The 27418-nt window shown below is 38.1% G+C and overlaps 4 protein-coding genes across 4 annotated transcripts; 3 read left to right on the forward strand and 1 right to left on the reverse strand.

Annotated features, from left to right (window-relative positions):
- Window positions 1-236: 236 nt before the first annotated feature.
- LOC112566119 (peroxisomal targeting signal 2 receptor-like) lies at window positions 237-8295 on the reverse strand. The gene is made up of 10 exons (XM_025242084.1): window positions 8110-8295; window positions 7051-7230; window positions 6601-6629; window positions 6282-6359; window positions 4763-4871; window positions 4183-4292; window positions 3695-3808; window positions 3226-3281; window positions 2789-2885; window positions 237-1523 (listed from the first exon to the last, which is right to left on the reverse strand). The coding sequence occupies exons 1-10, from the start codon at window positions 8213-8215 to the stop codon at window positions 1452-1454; spliced, it is 951 nt and encodes a 316-aa protein (XP_025097869.1). The 5' UTR covers window positions 8216-8295; the 3' UTR covers window positions 237-1451.
- Window positions 8296-8427: 132 nt separating this feature from the next.
- On the forward strand, window positions 8428-18291 carry LOC112566116. The gene is made up of 9 exons (XM_025242081.1): window positions 8428-8595; window positions 9058-9228; window positions 10391-11947; window positions 12683-12773; window positions 13657-13750; window positions 14871-15083; window positions 15667-15763; window positions 16028-16108; window positions 16411-18291. Exons 1-9 carry the CDS (start codon window positions 8532-8534, stop codon window positions 18255-18257), a joined length of 4215 nt encoding a protein of 1404 aa, XP_025097866.1. The 5' UTR covers window positions 8428-8531; the 3' UTR covers window positions 18258-18291.
- LOC112566117 lies at window positions 18254-22864 on the forward strand. Its single transcript, XM_025242082.1, has 3 exons — window positions 18254-20126; window positions 21305-21433; window positions 21968-22864. Exons 1-3 carry the CDS (start codon window positions 18893-18895, stop codon window positions 22834-22836), a joined length of 2232 nt encoding a protein of 743 aa, XP_025097867.1. The 5' UTR covers window positions 18254-18892; the 3' UTR covers window positions 22837-22864.
- A 284-nt stretch (window positions 22865-23148) lies between these two features.
- LOC112566118 lies at window positions 23149-26789 on the forward strand. The gene is made up of 3 exons (XM_025242083.1): window positions 23149-23877; window positions 24155-24534; window positions 24702-26789. The coding sequence occupies exons 1-3, from the start codon at window positions 23178-23180 to the stop codon at window positions 24780-24782; spliced, it is 1161 nt and encodes a 386-aa protein (XP_025097868.1). The 5' UTR covers window positions 23149-23177; the 3' UTR covers window positions 24783-26789.
- Window positions 26790-27418: the final 629 nt, after the last annotated feature.

Genomic DNA, 27418 nt, shown 5'->3' on the forward strand with positions numbered 1-27418 from the left:
GCTTTTTCCAAAAAAAGGTGTGTTCCCTTCGATGCGTCGTTCAGCTCCCTGTCAGATGGCTTCTCACTCTCGTCATGTGTGTTCTGTTTCACAATTGCTTTCGTTCGCTATTTTACCGTGCACGAGACGGTACAATTTTCATTCGCCCAAGGAACGTAAGCATTTCGTTCACACGACAAGAACAAACGTACAACGCGTGTTGAGTCACATAAACACACAAATAAATATGCATTCAATACATTTAAAATGGGTTTATTTACATTATTTACACACGCAAACCAGTTCCATCCTATTATAGACATAACTAGCATTTCTTCTGATGTAGATAATTTTCTACCAAAAGTATAGAATTCCGGTGAACGTCTGGTGTTTCAAGCAATAAAGAAGTGGGATCATGTCACTCCTCTCCTACGTTGTCTGCACTGGTTACCCATCAGTTCTCGCATTCAGTACAAACTGTGCTGTTTTAATTTCTTTGCAGGCTCCTGCCCCAACCATTTCTCTTCCCTTACATCCCAGCCAGACTAGTCCGTTCTTTGTCTGATCACGAATATCCCACGTCCATGGTCTAATGACTGTACGCTATCTCCGTAACCAGAACAATCACATATGGTCACCGGATGTTTAGTTACTGTGCTGCAAAATGAAAGTGAAAGTCTCTTTCCTTCCATATCCACAGTCCACCCACCATCAAATCCTTTAAAATGTGCACTAAAAACACATGTTCCACGAGCATTTACTCGTTACACCGCATAACTGTCAATAGCTGTCATTACAGTCAAGTGAATAGTCCGCCTGCTCACCTTTTTCTCTGCAGATTTGACACTCCATCCTTATTAATTGTTCTCCGATTCCTCTTTGTGTCTTCTATGCTTGTCTTTTATTGCTTGTCTGCACAGTTGTTTCTTCTTTCGTCCTTCGTATTCTGTCCATGTCTTCGTGAGCGTGATTATGGGCCAATATAAATCACACGTTTATTATTATTAATTCTTAAATCTACGCACGTTTCTAAGTCACTGATAACTAAGGGAGGAGAGAAGGGAGTTTGAGGTATGTGAACCACTTGATACAGGACCAGAACACCTTCACGGCGCAATGGTACTCTCCTGCACTCAAAATATAGCGCGGCTGGCCACCTCACAGAAAGGGAAGGAGGGTGCAGGATGGAGGGAACAAAGCATTGTCAACGGTACACGCTACACCAAACGCGCTCCAGCTGCAGTTTACTAAAATTTAATTATCACATCAGGTTCAGTTACAAAAATAATATCACGCAACAGTATTAATCATACTGTTGTTGTGAAAGATTGAATTTTACATATTTGTCACAATTGCCTGATATCAATTTAAGACTGTATCAAACTTGCTAACATAGCAGTTACTGGTTTTCATATGAGTTTTACACACCAAACATGCTTTTTCTTAATACCCTCACAAATAAACATTTTTATTCAGGAAGCTAATGGTGTACAAGATTGTGGCTGATAAACCTGAATGATCCCATCCCAAGCACAGTCAGCCATCTGCAAGAAAAAAAATGCATCCATGTCAGATGTTGGATTACCATTATTCAATATAATTTTCTGTTTCTTTAAGTGGGTGCATAATGACTATAATATCAAAACGTATATGCCAGCTTCTGAATAAAATTTATATGTCCACACATTGTCAAGCACAATTCAAGAGTCTGTGCCTGTATGTTAAATATAGTTTAAGGGGGTATATTAAAATAAATCCTTAAAATATTCACAAAATTTTAAAAAGCTACAAACCCCTATCCCTTTTGATGTTTAGCATTTTTTTGGAGAACATCATATGTGAAACCCTCCACAACTATCATACTTCCATTGCCATCAGCGAAAGACCAATTTCCAGCTTGCCCTATGCAGACGTCAAACTGATAGCACGCACAAACTGGAACTATGGAAGGGAGACCAGGCCTGATAAGAGCAAAGTCATGGTTGTTGGCAACAGCTTAGCAGATATATACATGAAAGGAGCATGGGTCAAGAAGTAAAGAGCTTTCATTATTTCCAAACACTCCATGACAAATATCATGACTCCATGAAAAATAAAATCATAACAGCAGATGCGATAATAGTTAGGCTGGAAAGGGTCAGATTTACTATGAAGTACACAATCTGTACAAGTCCCTCCTGTTACTGATCCTGCTTTACAGATGCGAAATTTAGACTCTAGGGATTCAAGAACAAGTGCCTGAGGAGGCTGCTCTGGGTCTTGTACAGGGAACTTATGACCAATATCTTCTTACAGCAGTAAAATGGTTTGGTTTGGTCATGTGACCTGCCATGACACTCTGAAGACTGCTCTTGAAGGTACCTTGGAAGAAGGTCAAAGCTGAAGTTGCCAGAAGAAGAAGTTGATTATAAACATGAAGGAGTGGACTGGTTGTCCTGTGCAGGACCTACTCACTATTGCCCAAAATAGGGGTAAATAGTGGGTCTTGTAAGCTGCATCATTTGTCTATGTGCTTGCCCCGATGACTGGTACCAGTCTAGGGATGAATGACTGACTGACAAGTATGCTAAATCTAAACCAGCGGTTCTCAACCTGGGGGGGGACGCAAAGGTGGTCATTTTTTAAAAGTTTCTTATACCGGTATTAGTGAAATTATCTTACATTGCTGGCTAAGTGGGGCACGTGGACGTACCTTTGTTTGTCAGGGGGGCGTCACAAGTAAAAGGTTGAGAACCGCTGATCTAAACCATTAGGGAGGTACATTAAAGTAAAATCTTAAAATATTTTAAATATATTTAAAGTTACAAACCTGCCCTGGAAGATGGTTATTGAAATCTAATCCATAGACAAACTCTGTATGATGTTCAATAACTTCCATCTGTTTTTGCTTAGTAATGTCCCATGTTCTGTAATGACAATGAAAATGATAACAACAGGTTATTTAAGAATGTTTGTACTAACCACATTAAGCACAAAGACTGGTAAATCTTTTTCTCTAGACAAAGATAATTGTTGTGCCTGGCCCATTAAGGTTGCAAATATTTTGTTTGCTGTTACAGATATGTAGGCATAACACGTACATCTAACACATACAAACGTGTTTAAATATAATAAAATTTATGTTATTTCTAACAGGCAGCATTACCAAAACTGTAGCTGCTGTGTTAAGCATGTACTTAATAGCTGACTCAAAACTATGACTCTCAGAAGGATGCAGATTGAGGACACCATAAATTCTTATATTACCTTACTGTAAAATCATAAGAAGAAGAGGCCAGAGATGTGGGCACAAATGGTGATGTCTGCAAAACAGCAAGAATAACTGGCTGATATATGGTATCAACAAAAGAAAGAATAAAGAAATGAATGAAAAGGAAACAACCATTCCAAGCAAAACTGATTTACAGGTTCTTACAGATATTTCCTGGAAAAATGTTCCTTAAGAGGGTACTTAAAGTGTTTTGAGAGAAATAAAGAGGTGAGATGGTTGGAATAGAGGCATAAATTAATAGTTCAGGTCGGTAACAAAAAAAGCCAAGTTAAATGGATTTTTGGAGCTGGAGGCTGATAGAGGCTTTGTTAGCTAAATGGTGGAACAGATTATTTGATCAACAAACATACAGTCTCTGATTAGTATTGCAAAATGTTGGGTAATATAAGCAAATGGGCTACTTGTCATGAAATCGCAAGTAAGCTTGTGATGTATACCACTCACCTTTATTCTTCTGACTGCATACTGATGACCTCTAAGTTCACAGAATGGAAGCTGATATGATCGAGTGTCCCATCCACGAATCGTTCCATCAACACTTCCAGAGAAAATCTGATGCTGCAACACCAATAGGTAGCAGTTAAAAACAACACTTAAACTTGTGAATTTATCAAAACTAACAACAATAAATACTAACAATTAAATGGCACTTCATGCTGTAGTGGCACAAGCAGAAGAAATGATAATGAGAAACTTATTTTCCAACAAGTTTTATTCTGTAGTACTATTGTTACATCAGAGCATAAAGATGCTGATGGACTGATAAATCAGCTTTTAGATTTCACCCAAAGAGACAAAAAGTAAAATAAGCACCATGAAAATAATGCTAGATAGCTGATTTATTATCTAACCTATTTAATAAGTGATGCATTCATTTAATTTTATTTGCACTTCATGATAATACTGTTATCATATATGGTCTGTGGATTCACCTGGTCATATTTGCACCAGTCACAGGTGAGAATTTCCTCTCCATGCGCTTGGATCACAGCAACACTCTCTTTACTTTTTCTCAAGTCCCACACTCTCAATGTTTTATCTCCTATACAATAAGCAATGAAGGAAATGACAAATAAATGCTATGGATATAGTAGAAAAAAACACAATCTCACAGAATTATATATTTTGAAAAAAGGGTTATCGGTGGTTGAAAATTATAACTAAACCTACTTTACTAACTACTGTTTGCACAATCTGGCAAGAAAAAAAAGATTTGACATGCTAATTAAACCCATCAACCACAAATTCGGATTCATCTTGCCTACAAACATATGCATTATTCCATGACTAAATGTTAGCATGATTCACTTCTTGTCAAAACTTGTGTGAGTATGCATATGTACAGATGTACCATTTATAAATTGAGGACACAAGATATGCAAACATTTTAGCATTTGAATTTACATTTTTGTGTACTCATTGTTTGCCTTAACCAATGTAAAATTTTTTGTTTTGATATTTCACTCCAAATCAAAAAGCAAATTGGTAACAACAATCACCCTCAAAACAAACCTGAAGCAGAAGAAATAACTCCAGGCACTCGTGGTGACCACACAGCACTATACACATTGTTGACATGACCTGTTAGTGTTATCAGTGACTGGCTTTGAGTTAAATCCCACTGTTAAAGAAAAAGTTTTGTCACACTGAGCTAATCCTTTTCTTGCAAATTTTCTGATAAAAATACAACTTTCAAGTAAATGAATAAAATAATATTATTTCTTCCGTATTTCTCCATTTGTCAGATGTAAGTAGAAACTTCTTGCGTGTAACCAACAGCAGCAAGATAAAAGCAAGAACAAAAACTAATGAGTGAAAAGTGTACGTGACAGTACTTTGTCCCAGTGCATCCCCAATCTCCAAACTGTACAAATGAAAATTTCAGTCCTTAAAAATGGTATTAAAGTCTTTCAGGGCTACTGCCTATTACTTTATCTTTTGGTTAACTGTAGAGCGATTTCTTTCAAATGGGAACTTCTTTCAGACAACAGCAGATGACAGTCAAGGGCGTCCCCAGTCACTAGTACTGGTCAACATCTTGGAGAACTTATTCGAGAATCCATTTATGCAGATGACATTGATCTGATGGTAGGTACCAATAGCAAAATCCAAGCACTTACCAACAGACTTGACAGATAGTGTGAGTGCATGTCAAATGGAGACTGCCACTGACAAGAGCAAACTCATTGTTGACACCCACGGTAACAACAAAGCAGAGATTTACATGAATGGAGTACAGCTCAAGGAAGTAAACAATATTAGGAACTTGTGACCCCTTGTCAAAGATGCCACCTGCAATATCCACATCAGTATTCAGTGCCAATGGCCAGGCTGGACAGGATCAGACCTGTACAAGTCCCTTGTAGTTCCTATTCTGCTGCATGGATGTGAGGCATGGGTTGTGCTTGCTGATATGGGAAGAGAATCCAGGCAATGGAGATCAAGTGCCTTAGGGGGCAGCTCCAAATCTCCAACATGGAATGAAAAACCAATGACTTGCAGCACAATCACAAACCTCATGGACCACCAGGAACCTTTTCTTGGACTGGTGAGGCAGCACAAGCTGGTATGGCCATGTGACCCAGCAGGGAACTCTTTCTAAGACCTTTTTTCAGGTACCTTTTGGAGGGTGGAAAGCATCAACAACAAGGAAGAAATGGCTTGCAAACATGAAGGAGTGCCTGATCATTCCATGCAGGATCTGCTCACCACTGCTCAGGACAAGCCTAAGTGGCAAACTCTGTCAGATGCTTTATCTATACAGCTGTTTTCCTCAATAACCAGTACTAGCAGACCAGCACAGCCATTTGTCAATTGATAACAGTCAAGGCATGAATGAGTAACTGTAGATTTAAGTCATACACATAAGCTGGTTTGAGGTCTGATTTTATACTTAAAGCTCAGTTTTTAAGATCTAAAATTCACATCATCATTCAAGTTATTTATTCTTTAATTAAAAAAATGATTTAAAATATTTTTTTATCTATAACAAAGACAAATCTGCAATACAGAATGATAAAACTGTGCTTACCACTTTTATTAAAGAATCCCAAGACGCTGATAAAAACAGGTTCTCATTTCTTGTTTGACTCCAGCTAACTGCATTCACCTACAAAATTGAAGACAGTATATCTCTTTGTAAATATGAAAAAAATCTTTATTCTTTAGTCCTTTCTCATCCAAGTATAAAATTATAGGAAAATAATTACTAATTAAAATCAGAACTGTGCATTACAAAACTGTTTTTTTTTTTGGTAAATAAGTGTGTCACTGCTAATGTTTAATTTGTTACTTTATAATAGCATAATAAAAACATTTTCTGTTAGACAAGAAATAAAAACTATAATTACCTCTTTTGCATGTTCTTTAAATATTTTTATAAGGAGCCTGAAGAAGTATGAAACAAAACTTGAAAATGGTTTGCAAAATAGTTTAAAAAATGATAACTGCTTTATTAATTAAATACCTTTTGCTAATTCTTATACTTTTAAGCAGGCAAAAAAGCACACGCACAAACTTGTTAAACTATAATCCCCATCATTCTTCCTCTCCAAAAAAAAAAAAAAAAAAAAAAAAAAAGATAAATGTGCACACAATTATGAAAGTACAATATTTATGTATGTGTTTCCTACTGTTTGTAAAATGAAAATAAAAATTACTAAAAGAACCAAGTATGCAACAGGAATAATTAATGAGGGACTAGCTAGAGCAAACATGCTTATTAACAAATATTAAATGAAAATGTCACTGAGATGTCATCATTTTACTTCTGTATAAGGCACAGAAAGTAGTCAAAATAAGTTTGACCTGAGGCTGCATAACATCCCACACTTGTATAGATCCATCACCAGCTGCTGTTACAAGAAGATGTTCATTATTTTCTGCCCATGCCACGTCAAAAAGGCCATCACTGTATTCAAATACTTGCACTGGGTTTATTCCATCATGTGCTATGTCAAGCACAAACAGTGAACCAGTTCCTGCACAAAAGAATACTTGACTGCTGGTATAATGAATGGTTTAAAATGTAATGATTTGGTTTTTTTTAAACACTGAATGTGTCCTTTGAGATTGAATGCTCATTATTTAATGTTATATCTTCTACTAGGGGAGGGAAGAGAGTACCCATTATGCATCTCTTCCAACATTATTACTCTAAAAAGCCACCAAACTTACCCTCTTTGCCAGATCTGAAATGTGTCACCAAATGTACCATTTCACCATTTATGTTACCAGTCATCCATCTGTACGTGGCATTTTTGTGAATAAAAGAAATTATGTGGCAGGTGCAAATGTGCTGTAAAATATACCTAATTAGTGGAAGAAGCACTTCACCTTTGGTTTGTAAATGCTACACCAAAGAATGGTCTCATTACAAAACCCATGTTAGGACAGAAGGCAAAGAAGAATTAAAGTTCGATTAGTATTAGAGAATTTATAGTACTCTGACCGCTGGCTGTGTCGGTCCAACAGGTTATTTTGAATTGGAACTCAAACTTTTCGTGGCAAAATATTGCTTATAGTAGATCCAGTCAGTGTATTACTCACATAGAGTACTACTGGATGCTGTGGATCATAACTCGTTATAATTAAAAAAAAAAATTGTTAGATGGATGACGGCGTGTTAACAAGTTTAGACTGAATTTCAAGCTAAATACTGGTAAATATCGTGATACTAAATAAAATTTATCTAAACATGCACTACATAGGCATATTGTGTACACATGTCATTATAGCTGCTTGTTTTAAATAAAAGTGCGTCTTAATACAGTCTATGAAAAGTTTAATTACTTTCCCGACTCTTTCTCTTATAAATCACTGGGCTCGATGAAACGTTTGCTAAAAGCACGTCTTAATACCTGCTATACCATAATACTGGCAAGATGCACAAGCAAGTCTGTGCGGAAAGAAAGGAGAAAACTGAACCGAATATCCATGTCTTCCTGGTGTTCGGAAACTGGGCATTTCACCAGTGTTTACATTCAGTCGGGTTTTGTACGCGCCCTTTGCCCTGCGAGTGGTCTCGCCACAAGAGTGACATGGCCACAAATGAAATATTTTACTGAATTAATAAATAATATGAAACACATGATATTTTGCTTTCTTTGTCAATTTTTACTTGGCATGTAGTTTAATTCAACTTTCTAAAAGTATCAGTGTCGTTACGACAATCAAAATTTAGTTTGTTGTTTTGCCGCCATCTTTTGGAGAGGATAAACCAATGTGTACATGGCTTGATGGCTTGATCTTCAAGAAATACAAAGTGTGATCATCAAAAACAATGAATAGTAATAAGGAGAGCACACGTTATTTTCTTCCATCAGAAATAGCCAGGCTTGTACTGGGTAAAGAAACATTGTATTGCTTTCGATATACAGACAAAAGAGAGTGTGTGAGAGCACAAACTTATATACACGTCCGTGGTGAGAGGAGAGAGTACTTGTACAGAATTAAACGCGTCTTTGTAAGCTTTGAGTAGCGCATATATTATTCTATACTGAAACCTTAGGTTAATAATGATGTACAACCAAACAAATATAGCTTTTCAAGAGTAAATGCACTCAGACAGCAAACCGACTCGTTATGTTGTGCTGCTGTTCTAAGACTTCAAGTTAAAGGTGAAAGCACAAGGTACATGGTTCAATCTTTCACTGCAGACTAAAATGAGTTGACGTAACATTGATACGAAAAGCATGATTTAAAAAAAGGTGCTCTGAATGCTCACGTTCCTTGGTTAAGACTATGGAAGAATGTATGTCTTTCATTTGATCAAGTTTGATTGGTCTTACTGTTTTATTGTCCTGAAGGTTATCTAAAGGAAGAAAATTACATGAAGACATATAGAATATTCCTGAAAGAGTGTAACCACTTGAGGGAATATGAGGCACTGTTGCGAAGTGGAGCAGAGTATCCCACAGCTATCATGGGCTTGACTTTATTGATGATGCTTCAGGAATATGCTCAGCTTAAATTGAATGGTAAGATCTAAAATAGCACAGGTAAAGATGCTTGGGAAGGGGAGAACTCACAATAGCATACTTCTCATCTTCAGTTTTTTTAAACTTTAATGATGATATAATATTATTTTGTTTCATACAGCTATGGTCTCATGAGGCAGATGAAAATTGGCTACTGGTCGAATTGACCATGACCCTGAGTCAATTTGGCCACAAGCCACAGTCAGTTCAATCACACCCCTCATTTGATTTAACCACTGAGTATAGAAGTTACTATCCAGTGAAATGACACATTTGTTGCTAGTTGTGTGTATACAAAAGGAAACATCTTTTCTATACAAATTAGTCACATGATATATGTAGGTCAGCCACCATTGTTATGAAATAAAAAGTAGACACTGATAGATTTGGCACATTTTTAGCTATATATGAGTAAGAAAACAATTTCTTGCTAAGTTTGATTTATGTAATAGCAGAGCAATTGGCGTGACATAGCCTACAGCTCATGGTCACGCTTTTTTAAAATAGAAGCGTAAAGTGATTAAAATGTAAAGATGTAAGAATATGTAGAAAACTCTGATTTATATTGATGCCGCTATATATAATCTCACATGCACACGTAAGATTAACATGTTCACCTAAAGATGAGAAAGAAGACTACATCACTAATTTCGTGGCTAAATTATCACATACTGTATAGATAATGATTTGGTCAAATCAACTAAAGGCAGTGGTCAAATTGACTTGTGCCATGGTTAAATTGGCAAATGGTTGAATTGACTTGCCCCTAGACAATTTGTTGCAATACTTTGCTAAAGTTAGCAAACAGAACATTTAGATTTTAGGATTTGTTTTTTCTTTGCTATTTATGCCAAAGAGATTGTAGGCGAGATGCATTTTTTTAAATTCTTGAAATTTATGTCACTTTTAACTACTATGTGTTTATAACCACAAATGGTACACCAGCTCAAAGGTCAAGCTCTCTTTCTCTCACTCTCTCACACACACAAGGACATAGATTTGAATTATAAATGTATGCTTGTAGGTCATCTGCCTTTGATCTCTTATTATAATAATTTACAAATTAATTTCTTATAGCAGCTTATTCTTGTTTTGACAGAAAGTAAAGTATGTTTAGTTATTATACTTTGTCATTTTGTTTTCTCTTTTGCTTGTTCTACAGCTGTCCATGCAGAACATAGCTCAGTAGCTGTCTCAGCCCTGTGGAATCAGCTGGAGTCTGTTGTCACTACTCTGAAAAAACAAACAAGCTCATGTCAGTTTAGATTGGCAGGTGGTGAAACACAGTCAACACGCACCTCACGCCTTCTTAAACAAGCAAGAAGACAAATAAATGGCACAGTTCCATGTTCATCCATAGTAAGGACATCATCTTTCAGTAATTTCAACACCTCCAGACTTGATAGTACAGGTTCTGGTTCTAATGGGGACATAGTGTCAGTTCTAGATAGAGACACAAATGGGATACCAGATGAGGCAGACGATGAAATAAGAATGGACTATCAAGTTACTTCTCCCAGGAGACTAGCTTCTGCTTCCCATCAGGGTTTTGCAACAGAAAGTCAACAAACAGGACATGCCCTGCATCATCCATTGGGGAGCAGAGTGAACATACTTAGTCCTGCTGCTAGTTCTTCTGTTTTGATAGCTGGCAATACCACATTAACAGTGAGTAGAACCACCATATCCAACACCTATACAACCAGTTCCACTGGTGCAAGCATTGTGTCTGTCAGTGCTGGTAGACAGTCTGGTGAGTGCATCTCTGATACACCTATTGCGGTAGGTATATCCAGTGCGTTGATGACTATATCCACGTCTGAGCAGCAGACTGCTTCTTCTGCTCCTACATGTGTACACACTGGCATTCCTGTCAGTTTACCAACATGTACAGCTATCACAGAAATGTCTAAGGATAAAGATATTTTGATGTCATCTGATCTTGACCAGGATGTAACTGTTTGTGAAGACACCATCTCTGCAGTCATAGCACCACCAGCTTTTTCTTCCTTGCCTTTGTGCAGTGACGTCATCTCTCGCTCCCATGCAGACAATGCGTTAGTGTGTTCTTCAGGTGTCCTGCAGACTTCATCTTCTGTTCCAGCGACAAGAAAAGATTCTTCTTCTAGGAACAGTAAAGCATGCATGCCAGCAAAAACTCCTCTGTCACCATTCTACAGACATGCTGGAAGTCAGGTTCTTGTGCAATCTGCTGATGAAGAATCAGCATCTAGGTTTCTAAATATAGATGAGTCCTCTACTAGTAGGGCTGGTTCTGAGCCTGGTCAACAACATAGAAGTATTGTGTCCTCATCAATCACACTTGCTGCATTAGATTCGTACACCATCAACCCATCTATAGCAAACTGTTGTGAAGTGGAAAAAAGTTGCATGAAAAACACAGTGGAGTTTACAGAACAGGGCGAGAGGGTTGGGTCTTCAAACCAACGAGATGAAGACATGGGATTGAATGGGGTAGTAGACAGAAGACTAGAAGAGAGCTTAGCATTACCCCTAGTGCAGAGGGAGGATAGTGTGTCAAGGACTGTTGAAAATGTTGCTTGTGACAGGAGGAACCATGTTGAGACTAAGGAACAGGAGGGTCATTCAAGAGGAGATGAAAATAGTATACAAGTGATGGAAGAGAACCTGGATGTAGGTGCTAATATAGAGGTGGATGAATCTGGCAATGCAACAGCATGTGGGGATACTGTATCAGGTAACTGACAACTATAAGTTAAAGATAGGCAGTTGCATATTGTATAAGCATGGCGGGTCTTGTAGAATCTGAGAAGGTTTTTTTTTCCCTTTCAGGTTTGTGTGAAATGTAAGGGGAAGATTTTTTAAAAGACCAGTAAAATTTTCTATGGCATGAAATTAACAGGCAGTTTTGCTTACCTATTTTCTTGGATAACTAACGTCATATAAGTTGACGCTGAGATATGTAAGCAACTTAGCATCTATTAATGAAACAGATCTCAAAATTATGTTCTTCAAGGCAGATTTCGATCTTTTTGCGATGTCACAAAATACACTAAAGCAAAGCACACATTTTAAAACAATTTATGTAAACCATCTCATCTGTGGTGAAAGGAAAGTGAATTCTGTTAGCAAAAGGGTTTTCCTACCAAAATTTATAAAGTTACTTCTGTATTATCTTAATTCTCTATTATTAGGGAAATTTTTAAAATGACATTTTTCAGTTTTTTGCAAAACCCCCTTATCACTTGCATAAAAAAATATGTCTCAAGTTATATTCCATGAATGAGTAAACTTGGCATTTATATTCTGAATCGCTTTAGTTATATCAACTTGTCTAATATACATTCTCTGTCCACTTAGGAACATGTAGATATTAAGGGGAAATTCAAATATTTAAATTATGTTTAGTCCATTTTATTCTTTGAATTTTTGTGTTATGAAATCATGAACTAAGTTATATGCATTATCTCAGGTCCCATGGAGGAAGTGCTTTTGGAGAAAGTTCAGACATCTTTGAAGGGGGGTCACAGTAGATCAAGGGAGAGGTCACCCAAGCGAAAGAAGTAAGGGATGTTTCTGTGCTTTGAATGTCACTTGCTGACTCAATACAGTCATATGTGTGTCAAATGTGTATTGTAACCTTGCATGTTATTATAACTGCACATTCAGAATCTGGTTTTGAGACTGACTTTGGTCTTACAAAAATTTTTAAGTGTGTTGTGATCTTTTAATTGTGGCATTTATCAGGGCTGGCTTTAATTACAAGCAGTAATGGCTTTGGGTGTGTAGATGCCATTATAAGTAAATGTGCGGCTGACTAGTTGAGTCTGTTTTTTAAACTTTGGGAAGGGTCAAGGAAACTTGTCAATAATTGAAAGTTGATAACAAATGATTAATCATAATCTAATAAATTTTTCCTTTTTATTTTAAAAGGATTGGTAGCACAACCTGCAGATTCTAAAATTTTTTGTGTTACACCAAAGAATTACCTCTTGTTGGTTGGTGTTGTGCTTCCCAGTAGAAATAAAATCGAGAGTTTATTTTAAAAGATTTATACAAGAAAATTAAATCTTAAAAGATTTAAAAGATAAAAGGAGGAGCCCAGTGGCACAGTATCAAACACAAGACAGGGTTGTTAGCCTTGGGTTCATGTTTAGATGTGGCATCTGTTTACTGAACTAGACACTGCTGTGCTATTGCCTTAAATGCTGATTTCATGTAATAACAACTAATAAAATAATCAGTTGAAGGATTTCCTAGGAGTTTTGTTTGTTAAACACAAAGTAAGATTTTTGGGAAAAACCTTTTTAATTTATAATTTTTTTTTACTTGGAAGAATAGGAGCTTTACATAGATTTATGCAGGTATGCTTAAACTTATTTAATGTTTAAGAAAGATTTCATTGACTTTGAACTGATAACAAGCCTATTTTTTGTTTTTTGTCAGAAAACCACCCAAAAAAAGGAGTGAATCTGTACCCCATGTGAATGATGGTCAAGGAAGCGCTGTGACAGGAGCCCATCAGGATCATGCAGAGCCTGTGAGTTGTCACTTTGGAAAGTTATATGTGTGTCTTTTTCTTGACAAATACTTATTTCATTCGCTGTGACATCTGGTATGCTGTGTATGTTCGAGCTTGAGCAGAATATGATAAAATGTGGGACTGCAATGTCATGTTAAATTCATTTTAATGGTCATAATTTCACAGGTAGTGCAAGAACTTGTGAAGTGCCAAGAAAATTGCTCACCTAATAGTGGTTGAAGAGAGGCTGATAGCTTAAACTTGTACATACAGTGAAACCTTTGTAATAAGACTTGCTAAAATCCACAAAAATTGGGTTGTAACATTGGGTTGTTGCATGGAGATCAATCAGTCTGTTTTCATTCCGCAAACAATGATTTCAAACACCTATAAATTAAATTTCATTTATTTAAATTTTGAAATAATGATCTTAAAAATCATATGATGCTTTTTGTCATTTTCACTTTCACTTGATCATACATAGTACATTGTTAGGCTTTACAAAAGATTAGTAAGGGAACTAACTCCTGGTAAGCACAATCGATCAGTACATATGTATCATGGCAGACAAAGGCGCTCTCTTAAAACACACTATTTATATTTTTGAATATGATTTCTTCAAAACATTGCAGTACTGGTGATTATGTCATACTGCCTTCGCTAAACTGCTTAGAACTTCACTGACTTCCAGTTATGGCATGATAGACTAAAAAGTGTCCCCCTTTGTTTTCAGCGTGTACGTTATGGTAGCTTTCCTTACTACCTAGTTGTGCTTATTCACCATCACGGGTGCTTTGGCAAGTGCTCTTTTGCAGTATTTGGACCTGCAGTCTAGAATTCCCTTTCAGTGCACTTATGGCATGCACAGACACAAGGAACTTTTCATCTTCTCCAAAAATATTTAACAAATAGATTTCCTTGTGCTTGTGCCCATATTTGTGTATGTGATTGTGCATGGTGAGTAGTTTCTAGCTAGCACTATTAAAATTATTATTATTGAGGTTTTATTTTAGTTGATGTTATTTTTGAAGTATTATCTTTAAATACTACAAGTCACACAATAATTTTCAGTACACAAAACCAAGACATTAACCTCATTTATATATCATTCAAAATATGTGGCTGTCTTCTCTTCCAGTATGCCCTGGACAGGATTATCAATAATCCACAGCTTGTGGAGAGACTGGCTGACAACATCAACCGGTCTCTTTATTTGGAGGTCCACAATGTCCACCATCAGGCTGAAACAAGGGAAACACATGCAGACATCAGTCCATCTTCTGAAGAGAGAGAAGCTCAAGATCCAGATCCTGGCTCAAGAGAAAACAGTCTTGAGGAATTTTTAAACACAGTGAGTAAATATTATTCACTTAACAGGTCAAGTTTTAAGGCTCTTCTTAACTGGACAAATAAAGCCAAAGATTTATCCACATTTGTCTGATTAAGAACAGCCTTTTGACAATTTTATTTTTGTGTGGGTCTGATTTAAAGCTTTAGATTATTAAATGATATCACTGCTTTTTTACTTACACAATTTGAAGTTGTTGAATATTGTTTTTTTCTGCCTTATGAATCATGCCTTACTTCTTCATGGGGAATCTAGAAACAGATTGTGCAGAGTGTGCAGCGGAAGGAAGTTAAGAATCCTAGGGACACCAAGAAATGTGGGAAGAATAAATCATAAGCCATGTCAAACGTAATGGATAAATGGCTTTAGATGAACTACAGGACAAAAATATTGAACTTAACCTGAAACTGTTGCTCAAACCTGATATTTATGACTTGCATCAGTGACCTCATTAAGTTGGTAGTCAAATCATAAATAATGTTGTGGCTTTTTTTAAAAATCCATTTGAGATGAAACAGATGGTGAATGAAATGATTCTCATTGGATCCTTCTCTTCCATCCCCACCCCGACTACTAATTCCCACAGGGTCACAAGAACATGCCAGAGGAAGCTGTTAATGATATCATCAGGATGACACGAAGTGACCCAATCTTCCAGTCTCTTTTTGAACTTTTCAATACAGGTAAACTTTAAGCATGCCTCATTCTTAACAAGTGTGGTTATTTATGGAGAGCGTATCTTATTTTGTAAATGAATCTGTTATTGTGTGCATTAGAGGATGAATATTTGAGTATTGAACTAGAACTCATGCCATTTACTATGTCTTTTATTGCCATGCCCCCACTTTAAAGTTGCAGTTAAATTAAAGTTTTGTTTGTTATATATTGTGTACTGCTATTGCTGACCTATCACAAGAAAATACTTTGAACTTTTTTTTAATGAGTAGACAGGGAGGAATATATCGAACGTGAGTTTGGCAGCAGACATGCTACAAGTTCTATGCAGGATGGCCAAGATAAGAGACATAGTGAGTATTCTTCAAGTGCTTACCAATCTGAGTTTACGTATATATGCATGTGTCTGTGTTCAAGATGCATTTTATCAACTTTGTTTAAAGTAAATGCAAAATAAAGCTTTACTTTTATTTTCTTTTTTGTGTGTGGGAAAGGTACAGAATGGTAAAGAATTGTGATTAATTGACATTGATTGGCTGTCCTTTTTTCTGCTGGAATGTTCACTTAAAAAAGAATTATGTGACACACATCATTGAAGGCTTGATCTGATGTTATAATGGTTCCTTGATGTAGAAGTCTGGGTTCTTTGTTTCAGCTTCTCCATCATTCATGCCGCTTCCTCATACATCTTGCCCATCTCAGTCCAAGCCTGATGCTTCATACTCATCAGCAGGTCACAAACTGTTGGCCTCTTCTCAACAGCAAGAAGGACAGATGAGAGTAGATGTCATTGAAAATCAGAACACCAGAGAACTCATTCACATGACGCAACTACAGTCAAATCAGCTGAGGCTCTCTGACCAAGAAAAGTCATTCTCTACTGCGTCTGAAACTCGGAAACACTTGAGGATGTTGTTTCAGTCAACATGCATGGATGAGATTCCTGTGGCTTCCACATCTTCAAACCATTCCAAAGATACAGTTAGTAAGAACACAAATAGCTTATCAGAAAACCAGATGGCAGATCATCATGCTGAGAAAGGTGACCTAAACCTATGTGATCCACAAATTCTGAGATTAGCTGCAATCAGAGACAACTTAGAAAAGAAAGACAGTAGCAGTACTGTGACAGGCCATCAGAAAGAATCACAAAGTAGCAGAGAGATAATAGTTCATGCAACGAGTGAAATTTTAAATTCATCAGGTACTTCCAGGTTACTGTCAGACTCTTGTGAAATTGACATTCAAGGTGAAGTGAGTCTTTTAGGTCCTGATGCAGTTTCACAACATGGGGGCAATATTGAAGTTGCTGAAACTGAGCAGCAGAAATCTCTAAACATGCAACTTTGTTGGCATGCTAAAGAAACCACAGATATAGTAACTGCTAGTCAGAATAGAGGAGTGTCTTCAAAGCAAGGTGTGTCAGTTGCTGCAGATTTACAAAAATCGCATGTGTCCCATGGAGTCTGGTCATCACCTGCAAAATCAGCTGTGTTGCCAGAGCGGTTTGCATGTGTCTTAATGCATAGCAACTCTGCATCAAGCCTGTCAGCTGTAGGTGATAATGATGGTTCACCCTCCAGCCATCATTACTGTGATGTTGCAGGCGCCAATGTTTTGCCAGGTGTTGAGTCAGGTGTCCATTGTATGCTGGACAGTGAGAGGAGCAGAAGAAGTGAGCATGGAGGAAAAGGTTCAGCACCAGAACTAGCCATTTCTAAAGAGATTCATCCTAAAAGTTACAGTTTTTCCAACTCCGAAAAAATCTGCATAGATCATTCCCCTCAAGGTAATTCTTCAGCAGGATGTAACTCAACTGAGACTCTCGGTTTGTTGCGGCTAAAAAAAGCATTGCAGGCAGATAAATGTCAGCAGGAACTGCAAGCTGAGAAGACTCTAGAGAATATGGCTCACCTGTCAAAATCTCCACTTGTTCATCCTTTGGCTGCTGGGATGCATAGATCTTGTGTTTCACTGCTTGTCAGAGACCAGCCAAATGCCTGTGACACAGATAGACAGTCTCCATCTCAAAACTTATCGGAGTCAGTGGATGGCAGCCCACCAAGCTTAAACACTGTCACTGTTAGAAGTGTCCACATACATACACCAGAAAGCTCTCAGCCAGCTTTTCAACATGTGGCGTTTAGTACCACAGATTCTTGTGGCGATAAAATACCAGATGTAAATGAGGAAGCTGAAAGAACCAAAAACAGCATTTCATCTAGGACAGACACACCAAATTTTTCCTGCACACGGCAGCAAAATCAGACTTCAGTGCAAAATGAAGGGGAAGCAGCTCAGCAGCCAGTTTCAAGTCCTTGGCTTGTTCAACACCAAAATGTCTCTCTGGAAATGAGTCTTCAAAAAAAAGTCAGATCTCGGAACACTGCCTTTCACGTCAGTCTGTTGTGCCTTCATCTACTGGTTCTGATGAAGGTTCTGTTGCTGTTGATCCTGTTAAAACTGCTTTGGCTGAGAGTGATATATCTGTTCAGTTGTTAGAGAATAATGTTGAGCAATCTAAGGCTTCTTCCTCCCCTGAGAAGAATGCCCCTGAAACAGATAAATATTCTTCTGAGGAGGGTAGAAGTTGTGATGTGGGAATTACTTCAGTAGGCCAAGAATTGGAGGATTCGTTAAAGACAGAGTTGTCAGTGCCCTTACTGCCCATTGCTGTGCAGCAGTATTTAGCACAACAGATTGAATCTGGAGAACTGGAGATACCTGTAGACCTGACAAATGAATTCACATCCCCACAAAAGCTTGTGGCATGTTCTAGAAACCAAACTCCACATAAGAGTAGGACTCCACTGAGCAAAAGGTCGCAAGAGAGTGACACTCCACTGAAGCATTTTCAGCAGATTGGATTTACAACACCAAGTAAGAGACTGACCAATGTTCATCCTTTAAGGAAGACTTCACCTCTCAGGAAACAAAGTCCAAGACAGAAAAATCCTAGACCTCAACCTTTGACTGGTTCACCTCATTTGCAGAAAAGAATTTCACAACACAGAACACCAGACAGAAATATTTTTAGGACACTATCAACTAAAATTGGGTGCTATGGTGCTTTGTCTAGAAGCAACTCCCCAGTATTTTCTCCACCAAAATCAGCCTCAAGTCCTAGAGAATCCAATATGCATGTAGAGAGAAGATATACTCAGATGTCTCCTTTACAGAATTCAGTTGCCAAGAGTCAGAGAAGGCATGAAGTGGGGGATCAAGTGGTTCAGCCAAAGAACCGTTCTTTTCAGTTTGGTTTGACAGAAGTAGAAGCAGGGATTAGTCAGTCTAAGAAGACATCCATCGTGACCCAGAGTGACAATGCAATAGAAAAAGTACTTTCAAATGCCAATTCAGATGACATCAGCATCTTTACTTGCTCCTCTTCTTCGGATTCAGAAATAGACTCAGATTGTCCACTGATTGAAATAGTGCGAAAGAAGAACAAGAAAAAAACCACCCTCACAGTCTCATTGGAAACTGTCAGTAAGTCGCATCACAAGCCAAGTTTTAGATCTGCTCATCGCCAGTGCAAACAGCAACTTCCACCTAAAAAGCAAAAGCAAATAATAAAAGCAAAAAATTACAAACGTGCAAAAATCCAAGAAATTTCTAGAAAGAAAACTAAAGCATCTTCAGCTTTTGTGAGCAGACAAAAGAGACAAGCCATTTCCTGTAAAAAGAATGGTAGTAAGTTTAAAAAATTGAGTGGTTTGTCCTCACTTAGCGATAAAGTGGATGGATTGTGCTCATCTAGTGACCGAGTAAGCATATCAAAAAACAAATCAAGCAATGCACCATCCAGTAGTCATACCTATGGAGATGGAGTCACTCAAGCTAGAGCAGTAAGAACTAGTCCTAGAAAGAAACCAGCTAATTTAATTGTGGAAGCTGTTACACTACCTGACACCAGTGCACAGATTGTTGAGTTACGCAGAAGAGTAAGGACACCTCAGAACAGCACAAATAAACAAGAGAGTAAGAGAAGTAACTCAGCTGCTAAGGCTCAAAGCCAGATGTCAAAGTCCTCCTTTGTCCGTTCTCCAAGAAAAGAAAGAAACCATAAAATTAGCAGTGAGACAGTGTTGCCAACCAGGCACCTGGTTGCGTCCACAACTGATTGTGAGGATGCATGCAAAATTGTAAACAGTACGGCTTTGGCTGCTGTCTGTGAGAGTGCTGGGGATGAAGATGTTTTACTGCAACATGGAGAGAATAGTGTACAGCAGGTGGAAACACTGACAGCAGAAAAGAGTCAGTCACAGACACTCTCTGCTTTTTGTCATCAAGAACAACTGAAAAAGAGGGTTGAGAAGCATGGACCTGTTCGTCGAGTGAGACCTATCACACTTTCTTTGAATGCTCAAAGTAGGTGATCTTTTTTCATTGGTGTATTGACACCTTATAGTTTTTCAGGTGGGAATTATTAAGAATTAATTTTATTGCTGGTAGAAATATGTATGCCATGGTTTTGACCTCTGCATTGTGGTGTTTGTATCTTCAAAAGGTAAAGGGATCATTCTCGATAATAAAAGTGTCAAGCTGGACTAATGTTTGCAGTTTCGATTTGCTGAGTATTGGATCAAAATGTTTCTTCTCTAGACTTTCAAGTTGTCACTCATTCATTTCTGTGCATGAATTTGATATCCAGAATATATACACATAATTTTTTTGTCTGAAAAATAATCCTCAGACACAAATCAAGCAGCTGAATATTGCCATACTGCTAGTCCTTAAGAGGCATAAAAAGCAAAGGTGCATTTCCTGTCGAGTGCCAACCTACAAAGTTGTCCCCCATTTTCCTCCAAATATTGCTCATCCATTTAAAAAAAATTGACCTCTAATAGGCCTTTGAAATGACCTCACCCAAGTGTTAGACATATCTTGCTCTTAGTCTTTCTTGGTGTATCATAGACTGTATTCAATAGCCAGCTTCATGCTGATTTTGATTTTGGCAAAATCATTATGTAAGACATACTTCGACTGTAGTGAGACTTCCTCCTTTTCCTGTCTCACTTGATTTATTTTAAAAAGTCATAATCAAACCTATTGTCTATAATTATATATAATTATTATTATAATCACAATTATTGATTGGATTTGACATCAGAAGCATAACACTGCATTGTCTTAAATCATGAACATGCCAATTTTGATGTACTCCTAAACCAAATTTGGTCCAGCCTGGGACAACTGACTTGTCTAATTAATGAGCGTGAGTTATTAGTAATGCAGAAATAAAAGTTTTAGGCAGTGAAAATTCTATATATTAAAACTACTATGGAGGTAGTCATAATAGTAGAAATGACATTTGTGTGACAAAAGATGTCCGAAATTTTTGGAGTTGTATCTAAGAGGGGATCACAGTATGAAGGCTCTTAATGAGGAGGTTTACTGTATATCACCTTATGTGTTTGTACTGTCTGACAAAATAAAAAAAATTATTTTTTTTTCAATTATGGCAAACTGTATCAAGGCTTTTATTTGGAAGATCATGTTTATTTAATTGCACAGAAAAGATCAACATATGTAATAATTTATTGCAGATAGTTCTGAAGCAAAGCAGTTTCTGGGTTGTAGCTTTACTTCCAATAGAGAGCCAGCTGGAGTAGAAATTCAAAAGCAGGGACCATTGCGCCGCATCAAGCCAATAACTTTGTCACGAACAACTAGTCGTAAGTTAGCCATGGTATTATTAGTTATTTTCTTGGAGATTTCTTGAGAACTTTACAGAATTCTCTGCTTTTAACAAGTAAACGAGTGAGTGATCAAGAGAGTGTGTGTGTGTGTGGTGGGGTGGAGGGGTTGTGGAGAGAAAGAAAGGGGATAAAAGAAGTTATAATCACAAATTCTTACTGGTAGGAATGTTTCAGGTTTCTTGTTTTTCTTGTCATTCATTCTGTTACAACAGTCACAAATGTGAAGTGAACATTATTTTATTTTCTGTAGGAAGAAAAACAGAAAAAAGACTGCATGTCTCCTTCCAAAGGAGAGATTCTTCACAGACTTTAATCCATTTGTCTGCATATATGATTTGTCAAAATAAATGTTTTAGAGGTTTTCATTGACCCTAAAACTGTTTTCCATTAAAACAATTTGTCAGAAGTCCTATTCTTAGTAATGCATAGCTAAGTACTGTCTTCTTCTATATATGTATAGTTTGCATACAAAGAGCATCGTTAAAATATAATTTTCATTCTTTGTTTCAGAATTTTCTGGTTTGTCTGCTGCAAACAAGGGAACTCGGTATCCTTTTCATTCTATGTTTGATGTGGGTCCCATCCACTCTCCTTCTACTTTGACAGTTCCATCACCTGTCGTACCTTTGACACCAGTCTCTCCTTCTGCATATAGTTCAGATCAGTCCAGGTATCATCACAATCAGGAGATTCCTCTCATTTGTGATAATAATGACCGCAAAGCAATCAGACAAAAGTCCCAGCCAGAACACCATGTGTCAGGACCACATGAAAGCTCCACACCTGATGCCCAGGAAAGATGTAATGATGCACAAGAGTGCCGCAGATTAGAAAATGGAGATGAAGAGGGTCTGGATGAAACAGAAGCAGCAGTTAAAGCGCTTCAAAGTTTGGCAGAGATTGGCAGCTCTTCTACTGATAATTCTATCAGTGGCTCTGTCTTGAAACCGAGCAACTCTGAGCCTCATGGAGGTGGACCCGTGATGGTGAATTCTGACACCTGTGATTTAACACTTCCAGATCTTAACTTCACCCACTGTGCAGAGTTTCCTCCCAACCCACACTCACCTGTCACACAAGGGGGTATGGAAACCTTGGTCACTCCTCCCTTCAAGAAAAATGCAGCCTCCAGAACTTGTACACCTTCACCAATTCATACAAGCAGAACAACTGTAGGTAAGATCCAAGTCCTGGCAGAAGATTCTGCAAGATACACAAGTGAACAGGCCCAGGATAGACCACTGGAGGAGACAGAAGTTTATGATGTGACCTTTTCACCTGGTAAAACTAATATACTGCTAGTAAATCCTCAGCCATTGCAGGGTGTTTTGATGCAAGGGCAACAGAATACGTCTGTCCCCTGTGAGCAGTGCAGATGAGGAGAGAAAGGAAGTTGGCGAAGGTGTCTGTACAAGTGCAGCAGTGGTAGGTTCCCGCCAGAGCAACACAGAGGAAATATATCCCAACGGGGGGTATTTTTTCACACAGACCAGCAAAGTAGCATGTTCATCTGGAAATCGTTCATCCAATTTTGTTGGAGTGCTCTCCAGTGTGTATGCTCGGACGTTAAATGTTTGTCCTGTAGAGGGAGCAGGGCGGGTTCTGACAATGGAAAGTAAAAATTCAGAAATGCCTAGTGCAAAGGCACCACAAACTTAAGAGTCGAGGAAAGAAAGGCAAAAAGAAAGTCACCAGAGCCAACAATAAACCTGTTCAAGCTATGGTAGCCAGCAACAGACCTGTTGAGGCTATGGGAGTAACTGTGCCAATGCTAGATGTATATGAGCAGTTACAACAGAAAGGGTACAAACCTATTCTTCCTCGCCCTGTCAGTGTCACTCCTGTTATGGCCATCACACCTGTTGGACCCACTATGTGGCAAAATGAACCATCTGCAAAGGGCCCATGTGGAATCGCTGTGCAGTCTGGTCTATCTACAGTTAATGGGAACACCAGTATAGGAGCAACAGTAAGTGCAGCACCTTTGGTCACAGCCAGAAGCAATGAGTTTCGAGAGGTTGGCATATCCTTCCATGTGCCCTCTTTACCGGGAGCAAGATCACAGCAACAGCTTCAGCTACAAATTCCACAGCAACAGCAGCAAGTTCCCTATCCTACCATCATTACGAATCAGCTTAATCGTCTCACTGTTCATGGTGATGTTCATGTTTCAGCAGATACTGGAAATCCTCCTGCACTGGCTTTTCAGGATCATGGGAATTCCTTTGAAAGGGAGAAGCCAGCAGAGGGCAGGAGAGGGATGTGTGCTTTTGGTGGTGGTCTCATGTCTAACACAACCATCACATCTGCATCAGCACCAAATGTTGGCCTATCGAGGGACAAGGTTCTGTCCTTGAAGCAGCCAGGAACTGCCTTGTCTTCAGAGTTGTTGGTACCACTCGCAGGACTGGCTGATCAGGGTGAGCAGAGTATGGTTTGTGAATGACAAATATTCTTGTTATGTGATCCTATCATTGAAACTAGAAGTTTTGGCTTGTACAGAAGTATTCACATTCTCTTGATTTGGTGACTAATAAACCTTTGGCTCTTGTGCTGATAAAATTTGGAATGTTGTATAATGCGTGCTAGTATACAAATACTAGAGAAAGTCGTTACTGTTTTTGTAAATACAATGTATGAACTTTGGCACTGAAAAATCAGACTGAATTCAAAAGCGTTCTCTTGCCTTTACGACAGGTGCATCATGCATTGGAAGTTCAGCTACTGCCCACTTTCAGGGAACACAGGTACCAGCAACCTTATTGTCAGATGGTCTGTTACCAATAACCACCAGTACCACCACTGGAAATGCAGTTGTTGTTCAAGCCAGAACTGCAGCTGAAATATCGGCAATTTTACGCAGTGCAACTCCACAACAGGCCCAAGTCTCAGTGTCACATCGGCCTTTGTCTGCTGAATCCCCAAGCACAGTTCAAGCAGCTCACACCCTTGCGTCTATTGCTGTAGTTGGAGCCATGGGGCACGCAGAAAACAGGCAAGGCACCAATGATACTGTGACAAGACCAACAGAACATGGCGTAAAACGCAATCTCTGTGCATCTACAGGACCAGTGCAGGTATGTTTGCATTGATCTAGGGCTCAATTTCATTTGGAAGTCTTACTCTTTAGCTAGACTCTAAGCTTACTCTAAGCTGTAGAAGTTGTGTTTATGCATTAATTAGATTTTAATTTTCCATTTCTGTTGTCAACCAAAAAATAAATTTAACCTTTTTCATTTTCCAGAAAAAGGCTCGATACAACCTGGACAAATTAAAACACATGGATGTGGACAAGTTTCTGTCAGAGGTCGTGCATAAAAAATGATCCTCTATGGAATCTTACGAGACATCAAGTGTCAACTGCTAGAAATGCTTATTCTGAGAGTTCAGAGGACAAGTATTTCGCATTATGTAGTGTGACCATAGTAATGTCTGCAGACTTTTCATCTCTAATTATGAACACAGACACCTGTTTGCTAAATTCAACATAAGCAGAAGATACTTGGTGATGAAGGCCACGACATCTTCTGTCCTCAGTACTTTATGGCTGGCACTTATGATTCTCAATTGATCCAGCAAGTGGCATGGGTGTGATTAGTGCAAAATGGTGATAAAAGGACACCAACGTGTACTTAAATTATGCATATGCAAAATGTGCCAAAAAGAGGTACCGACAAGATTGTTAAAGTATTGAATAGTGTGTGGCTTTTAATCTAAAGCAATACAGGTCTTTATAGTATGTGGCTCAAGTCCTTCTAAAACAGATGATGTAGAATATTGCCAAATATATAACCAATTTGACTAACTTATTATGGAGTAATGGATGGCATGCCAGGCTGTGTCCATCTGAAAACTGTAAGGTAAGACTGTAATCAAATGGTGTGAAATTCCTGAATGCAGCTGAATGTTGAATGAATGATGGTCTGTCACTCACTCACCTGTAGCTTATAAGGACAGTTACACTTCATTCCCAGGTAAGCACATGCACTGATAAAACACTCTCTTTATTTGCAGCATCAACCATCCTTTAATTTCTGCTCCCCGGCATACATGCTTTTTTTCCAGTTTTTCTGTGAACCTACTGACACTGTTCTGGTAGCTAGCCCAGGTAGAGATCGTGAAAGTCTACTTGATTGAAATGGCTTGAAGGGTAGTGTGCAGTACAACTCTGATTAGCACTGAAAATATAAGCTTGACATTTACACATAGATTTTAAGTGTTTTTCACTTGTTTTGTATTTGCTGATGCCAGGTTTAAAAAATTTAGTGTGGAGAAAGGGTTAACAGAGTTAATCCATGGTTTTTTCGTGTATAGCATTCAAGCAAATGGACTATTATTTTAACCTTGTTTTCTTGCAATGGCTTCTTACAAGCTGTTAAGTAGCTGAAGGGAGTTTTCTTTTTGCATTTGATACGAGTGTACATGCATTAGGTATTGGTCAGTCCAGTTTGCAGATGGAGTAGAATGGTTATGGGAGTTCAGTTTAAAAGGAGGAAATTGTCTTGCTTATGCTACTACTGAGAGTTAATCTTTCTTGGTGGTTATTTTCTGTCGAGTACATGAGGATTTTTCCAGTGGCCAGACTCTATGTACTAGTATTAATCATCCTTGATTTTCAGGAGGCTAAAGTTCACTTAAGTTGACTGCCTATGCAAGTTTTCTTGCACGATATACATGTGCTCCAGTCCAACTTACGGGAGTTTTTGGTATTAGATCAGCTGTTTGGGTGAACACCTCCTAGTGATCTAGGGATGATTTAATCTAAATACCTAAAACTATTTCCAAGTGATTTGCTTTGATCACACATTCCTAATGATTTTGTAGTTCTGCAGCACAAAATCTGTGAACAGATGCTATATTGACGATTGAATTTAGTTTTTTTAGGCAAATGTTTCAGAGTCGTGTGAAGTGTGGTCATTGTGAGCTTTATCTCTCAAAAAGAATGACATTGAATAACATTAGGAACTGCTCTAATGCCTTTGGTTACTGTCTGAATGCTATAATGAGAGATTCTGTGGCCAAAACAAAGTCTTTATCAAAGTTTTTTCTCCCTTCCCTCATGATTCCCATGAACTTGTGAATTTTCCACTGTGATGCATTTCTTATTCAAGTCCTGGCTTGTTTTGACATCCAGTTACTTTGTCATCATTCACTACAATGTGTTGCATTTACAAACATGTATATAATTGCTGTAATGCCCATTCTGTTGCTGAAAATGTCAAGTTAATCAATCATATTTGTTCAAAATAATCAAGATGAATGTTTCTTGATCCAGTTATTTGTTGACACTGCATTCTTATAAATCTTATTAAAAAGGTTTCTTCTTTTTTCAGAGTTCTTCAGTATTTTTGTTTTAATATCACTTGTAGATATGTAAACAGGCACAAAATCTGATGGCATGGTAGTGCTTATCCATCATGTTTACTGTTGTAAATTAGCGTGGGGGTCATGGACTGGACTGATGGTAATACTGAGGAATATAGTTTTAATTAGCTTGCAGTCAAGTGCAGTATTTTGAGGAAGGGGATAATTGGAGCATTGGGGTTCGAACCCATAGGTGCTGGTTTGATACCCGTGTGGTGCAGTAAACTTTGCCCCGTTGACACAATTGTTAGGAATGGATTCCTGCCTTCCACAGAGAATTGGGGAAGGTAAAGCAGCAGAAGGAACAACGGATAGGTACAGTCTTCCCACAAAGCAGGTCCTGAGACAAAAGCAGTCTCTAACACTTCACTTCTTTGAACAAAAAATATTAGGGGACGACCTTTACAAGTACCAATAGACAAGTCACGGGGCTTGAAAGCGTGTACTAGATCATTCATTTCCAGGTGCGGTAGTTATGAAACAAGGGTAAGGCGTTGCCCTGGGGCAACATGGCAAATTCAAGGACAAGTGACTATTTCCAAAGTTATAAATCAATGTCCAGACTCTGTACAGTTTGTTTCACTCCTAGAGCTGTAC

Source organism: Pomacea canaliculata, linkage group LG6 (genome assembly GCF_003073045.1).
Source record: "Pomacea canaliculata isolate SZHN2017 linkage group LG6, ASM307304v1, whole genome shotgun sequence".
Classification (NCBI taxonomy): Eukaryota; Metazoa; Mollusca; class Gastropoda; order Architaenioglossa; family Ampullariidae; genus Pomacea; species Pomacea canaliculata.

Excerpts from the sequence above, each read along its gene's own strand:
- LOC112566119 (XM_025242084.1), bottom strand. The coding sequence starts at position 8,215 with ATGCCCAGTTTCCGAACACCAGGAAGACATGGATATTCGGTTCAGTTT. Across the intron at positions 6,360-6,600 it reads TTAAAGAACATGCAAAAGAG|GTGAATGCAGTTAGCTGGAG; the intron begins GTAATTATAGTT and ends TCAATTTTGTAG. Across the intron at positions 3,282-3,694 it reads ATGCAGTCAGAAGAATAAAG|ACATCACCATTTGTGCCCAC; the intron begins GTGAGTGGTATA and ends GCTGTTTTGCAG.
- LOC112566116 (XM_025242081.1), top strand. The coding sequence starts at position 8,532 with ATGAATAGTAATAAGGAGAGCACACGTTATTTTCTTCCATCAGAAATA. Across the intron at positions 13,751-14,870 it reads ATCAGGATCATGCAGAGCCT|TATGCCCTGGACAGGATTAT; the intron begins GTGAGTTGTCAC and ends CTTCTCTTCCAG. Across the intron at positions 15,764-16,027 it reads TTTTGAACTTTTCAATACAG|ACAGGGAGGAATATATCGAA; the intron begins GTAAACTTTAAG and ends TTTAATGAGTAG.
- LOC112566117 (XM_025242082.1), top strand. The coding sequence starts at position 18,893 with ATGCATGTAGAGAGAAGATATACTCAGATGTCTCCTTTACAGAATTCA. Across the intron at positions 20,127-21,304 it reads ACTTTCTTTGAATGCTCAAA|ATAGTTCTGAAGCAAAGCAG; the intron begins GTAGGTGATCTT and ends AATTTATTGCAG. Across the intron at positions 21,434-21,967 it reads TTTGTCACGAACAACTAGTC|AATTTTCTGGTTTGTCTGCT; the intron begins GTAAGTTAGCCA and ends TCTTTGTTTCAG.
- LOC112566118 (XM_025242083.1), top strand. The coding sequence starts at position 23,178 with ATGGTAGCCAGCAACAGACCTGTTGAGGCTATGGGAGTAACTGTGCCA. Across the intron at positions 23,878-24,154 it reads CGCAGGACTGGCTGATCAGG|GTGCATCATGCATTGGAAGT; the intron begins GTGAGCAGAGTA and ends CCTTTACGACAG. Across the intron at positions 24,535-24,701 it reads CATCTACAGGACCAGTGCAG|AAAAAGGCTCGATACAACCT; the intron begins GTATGTTTGCAT and ends TTCATTTTCCAG.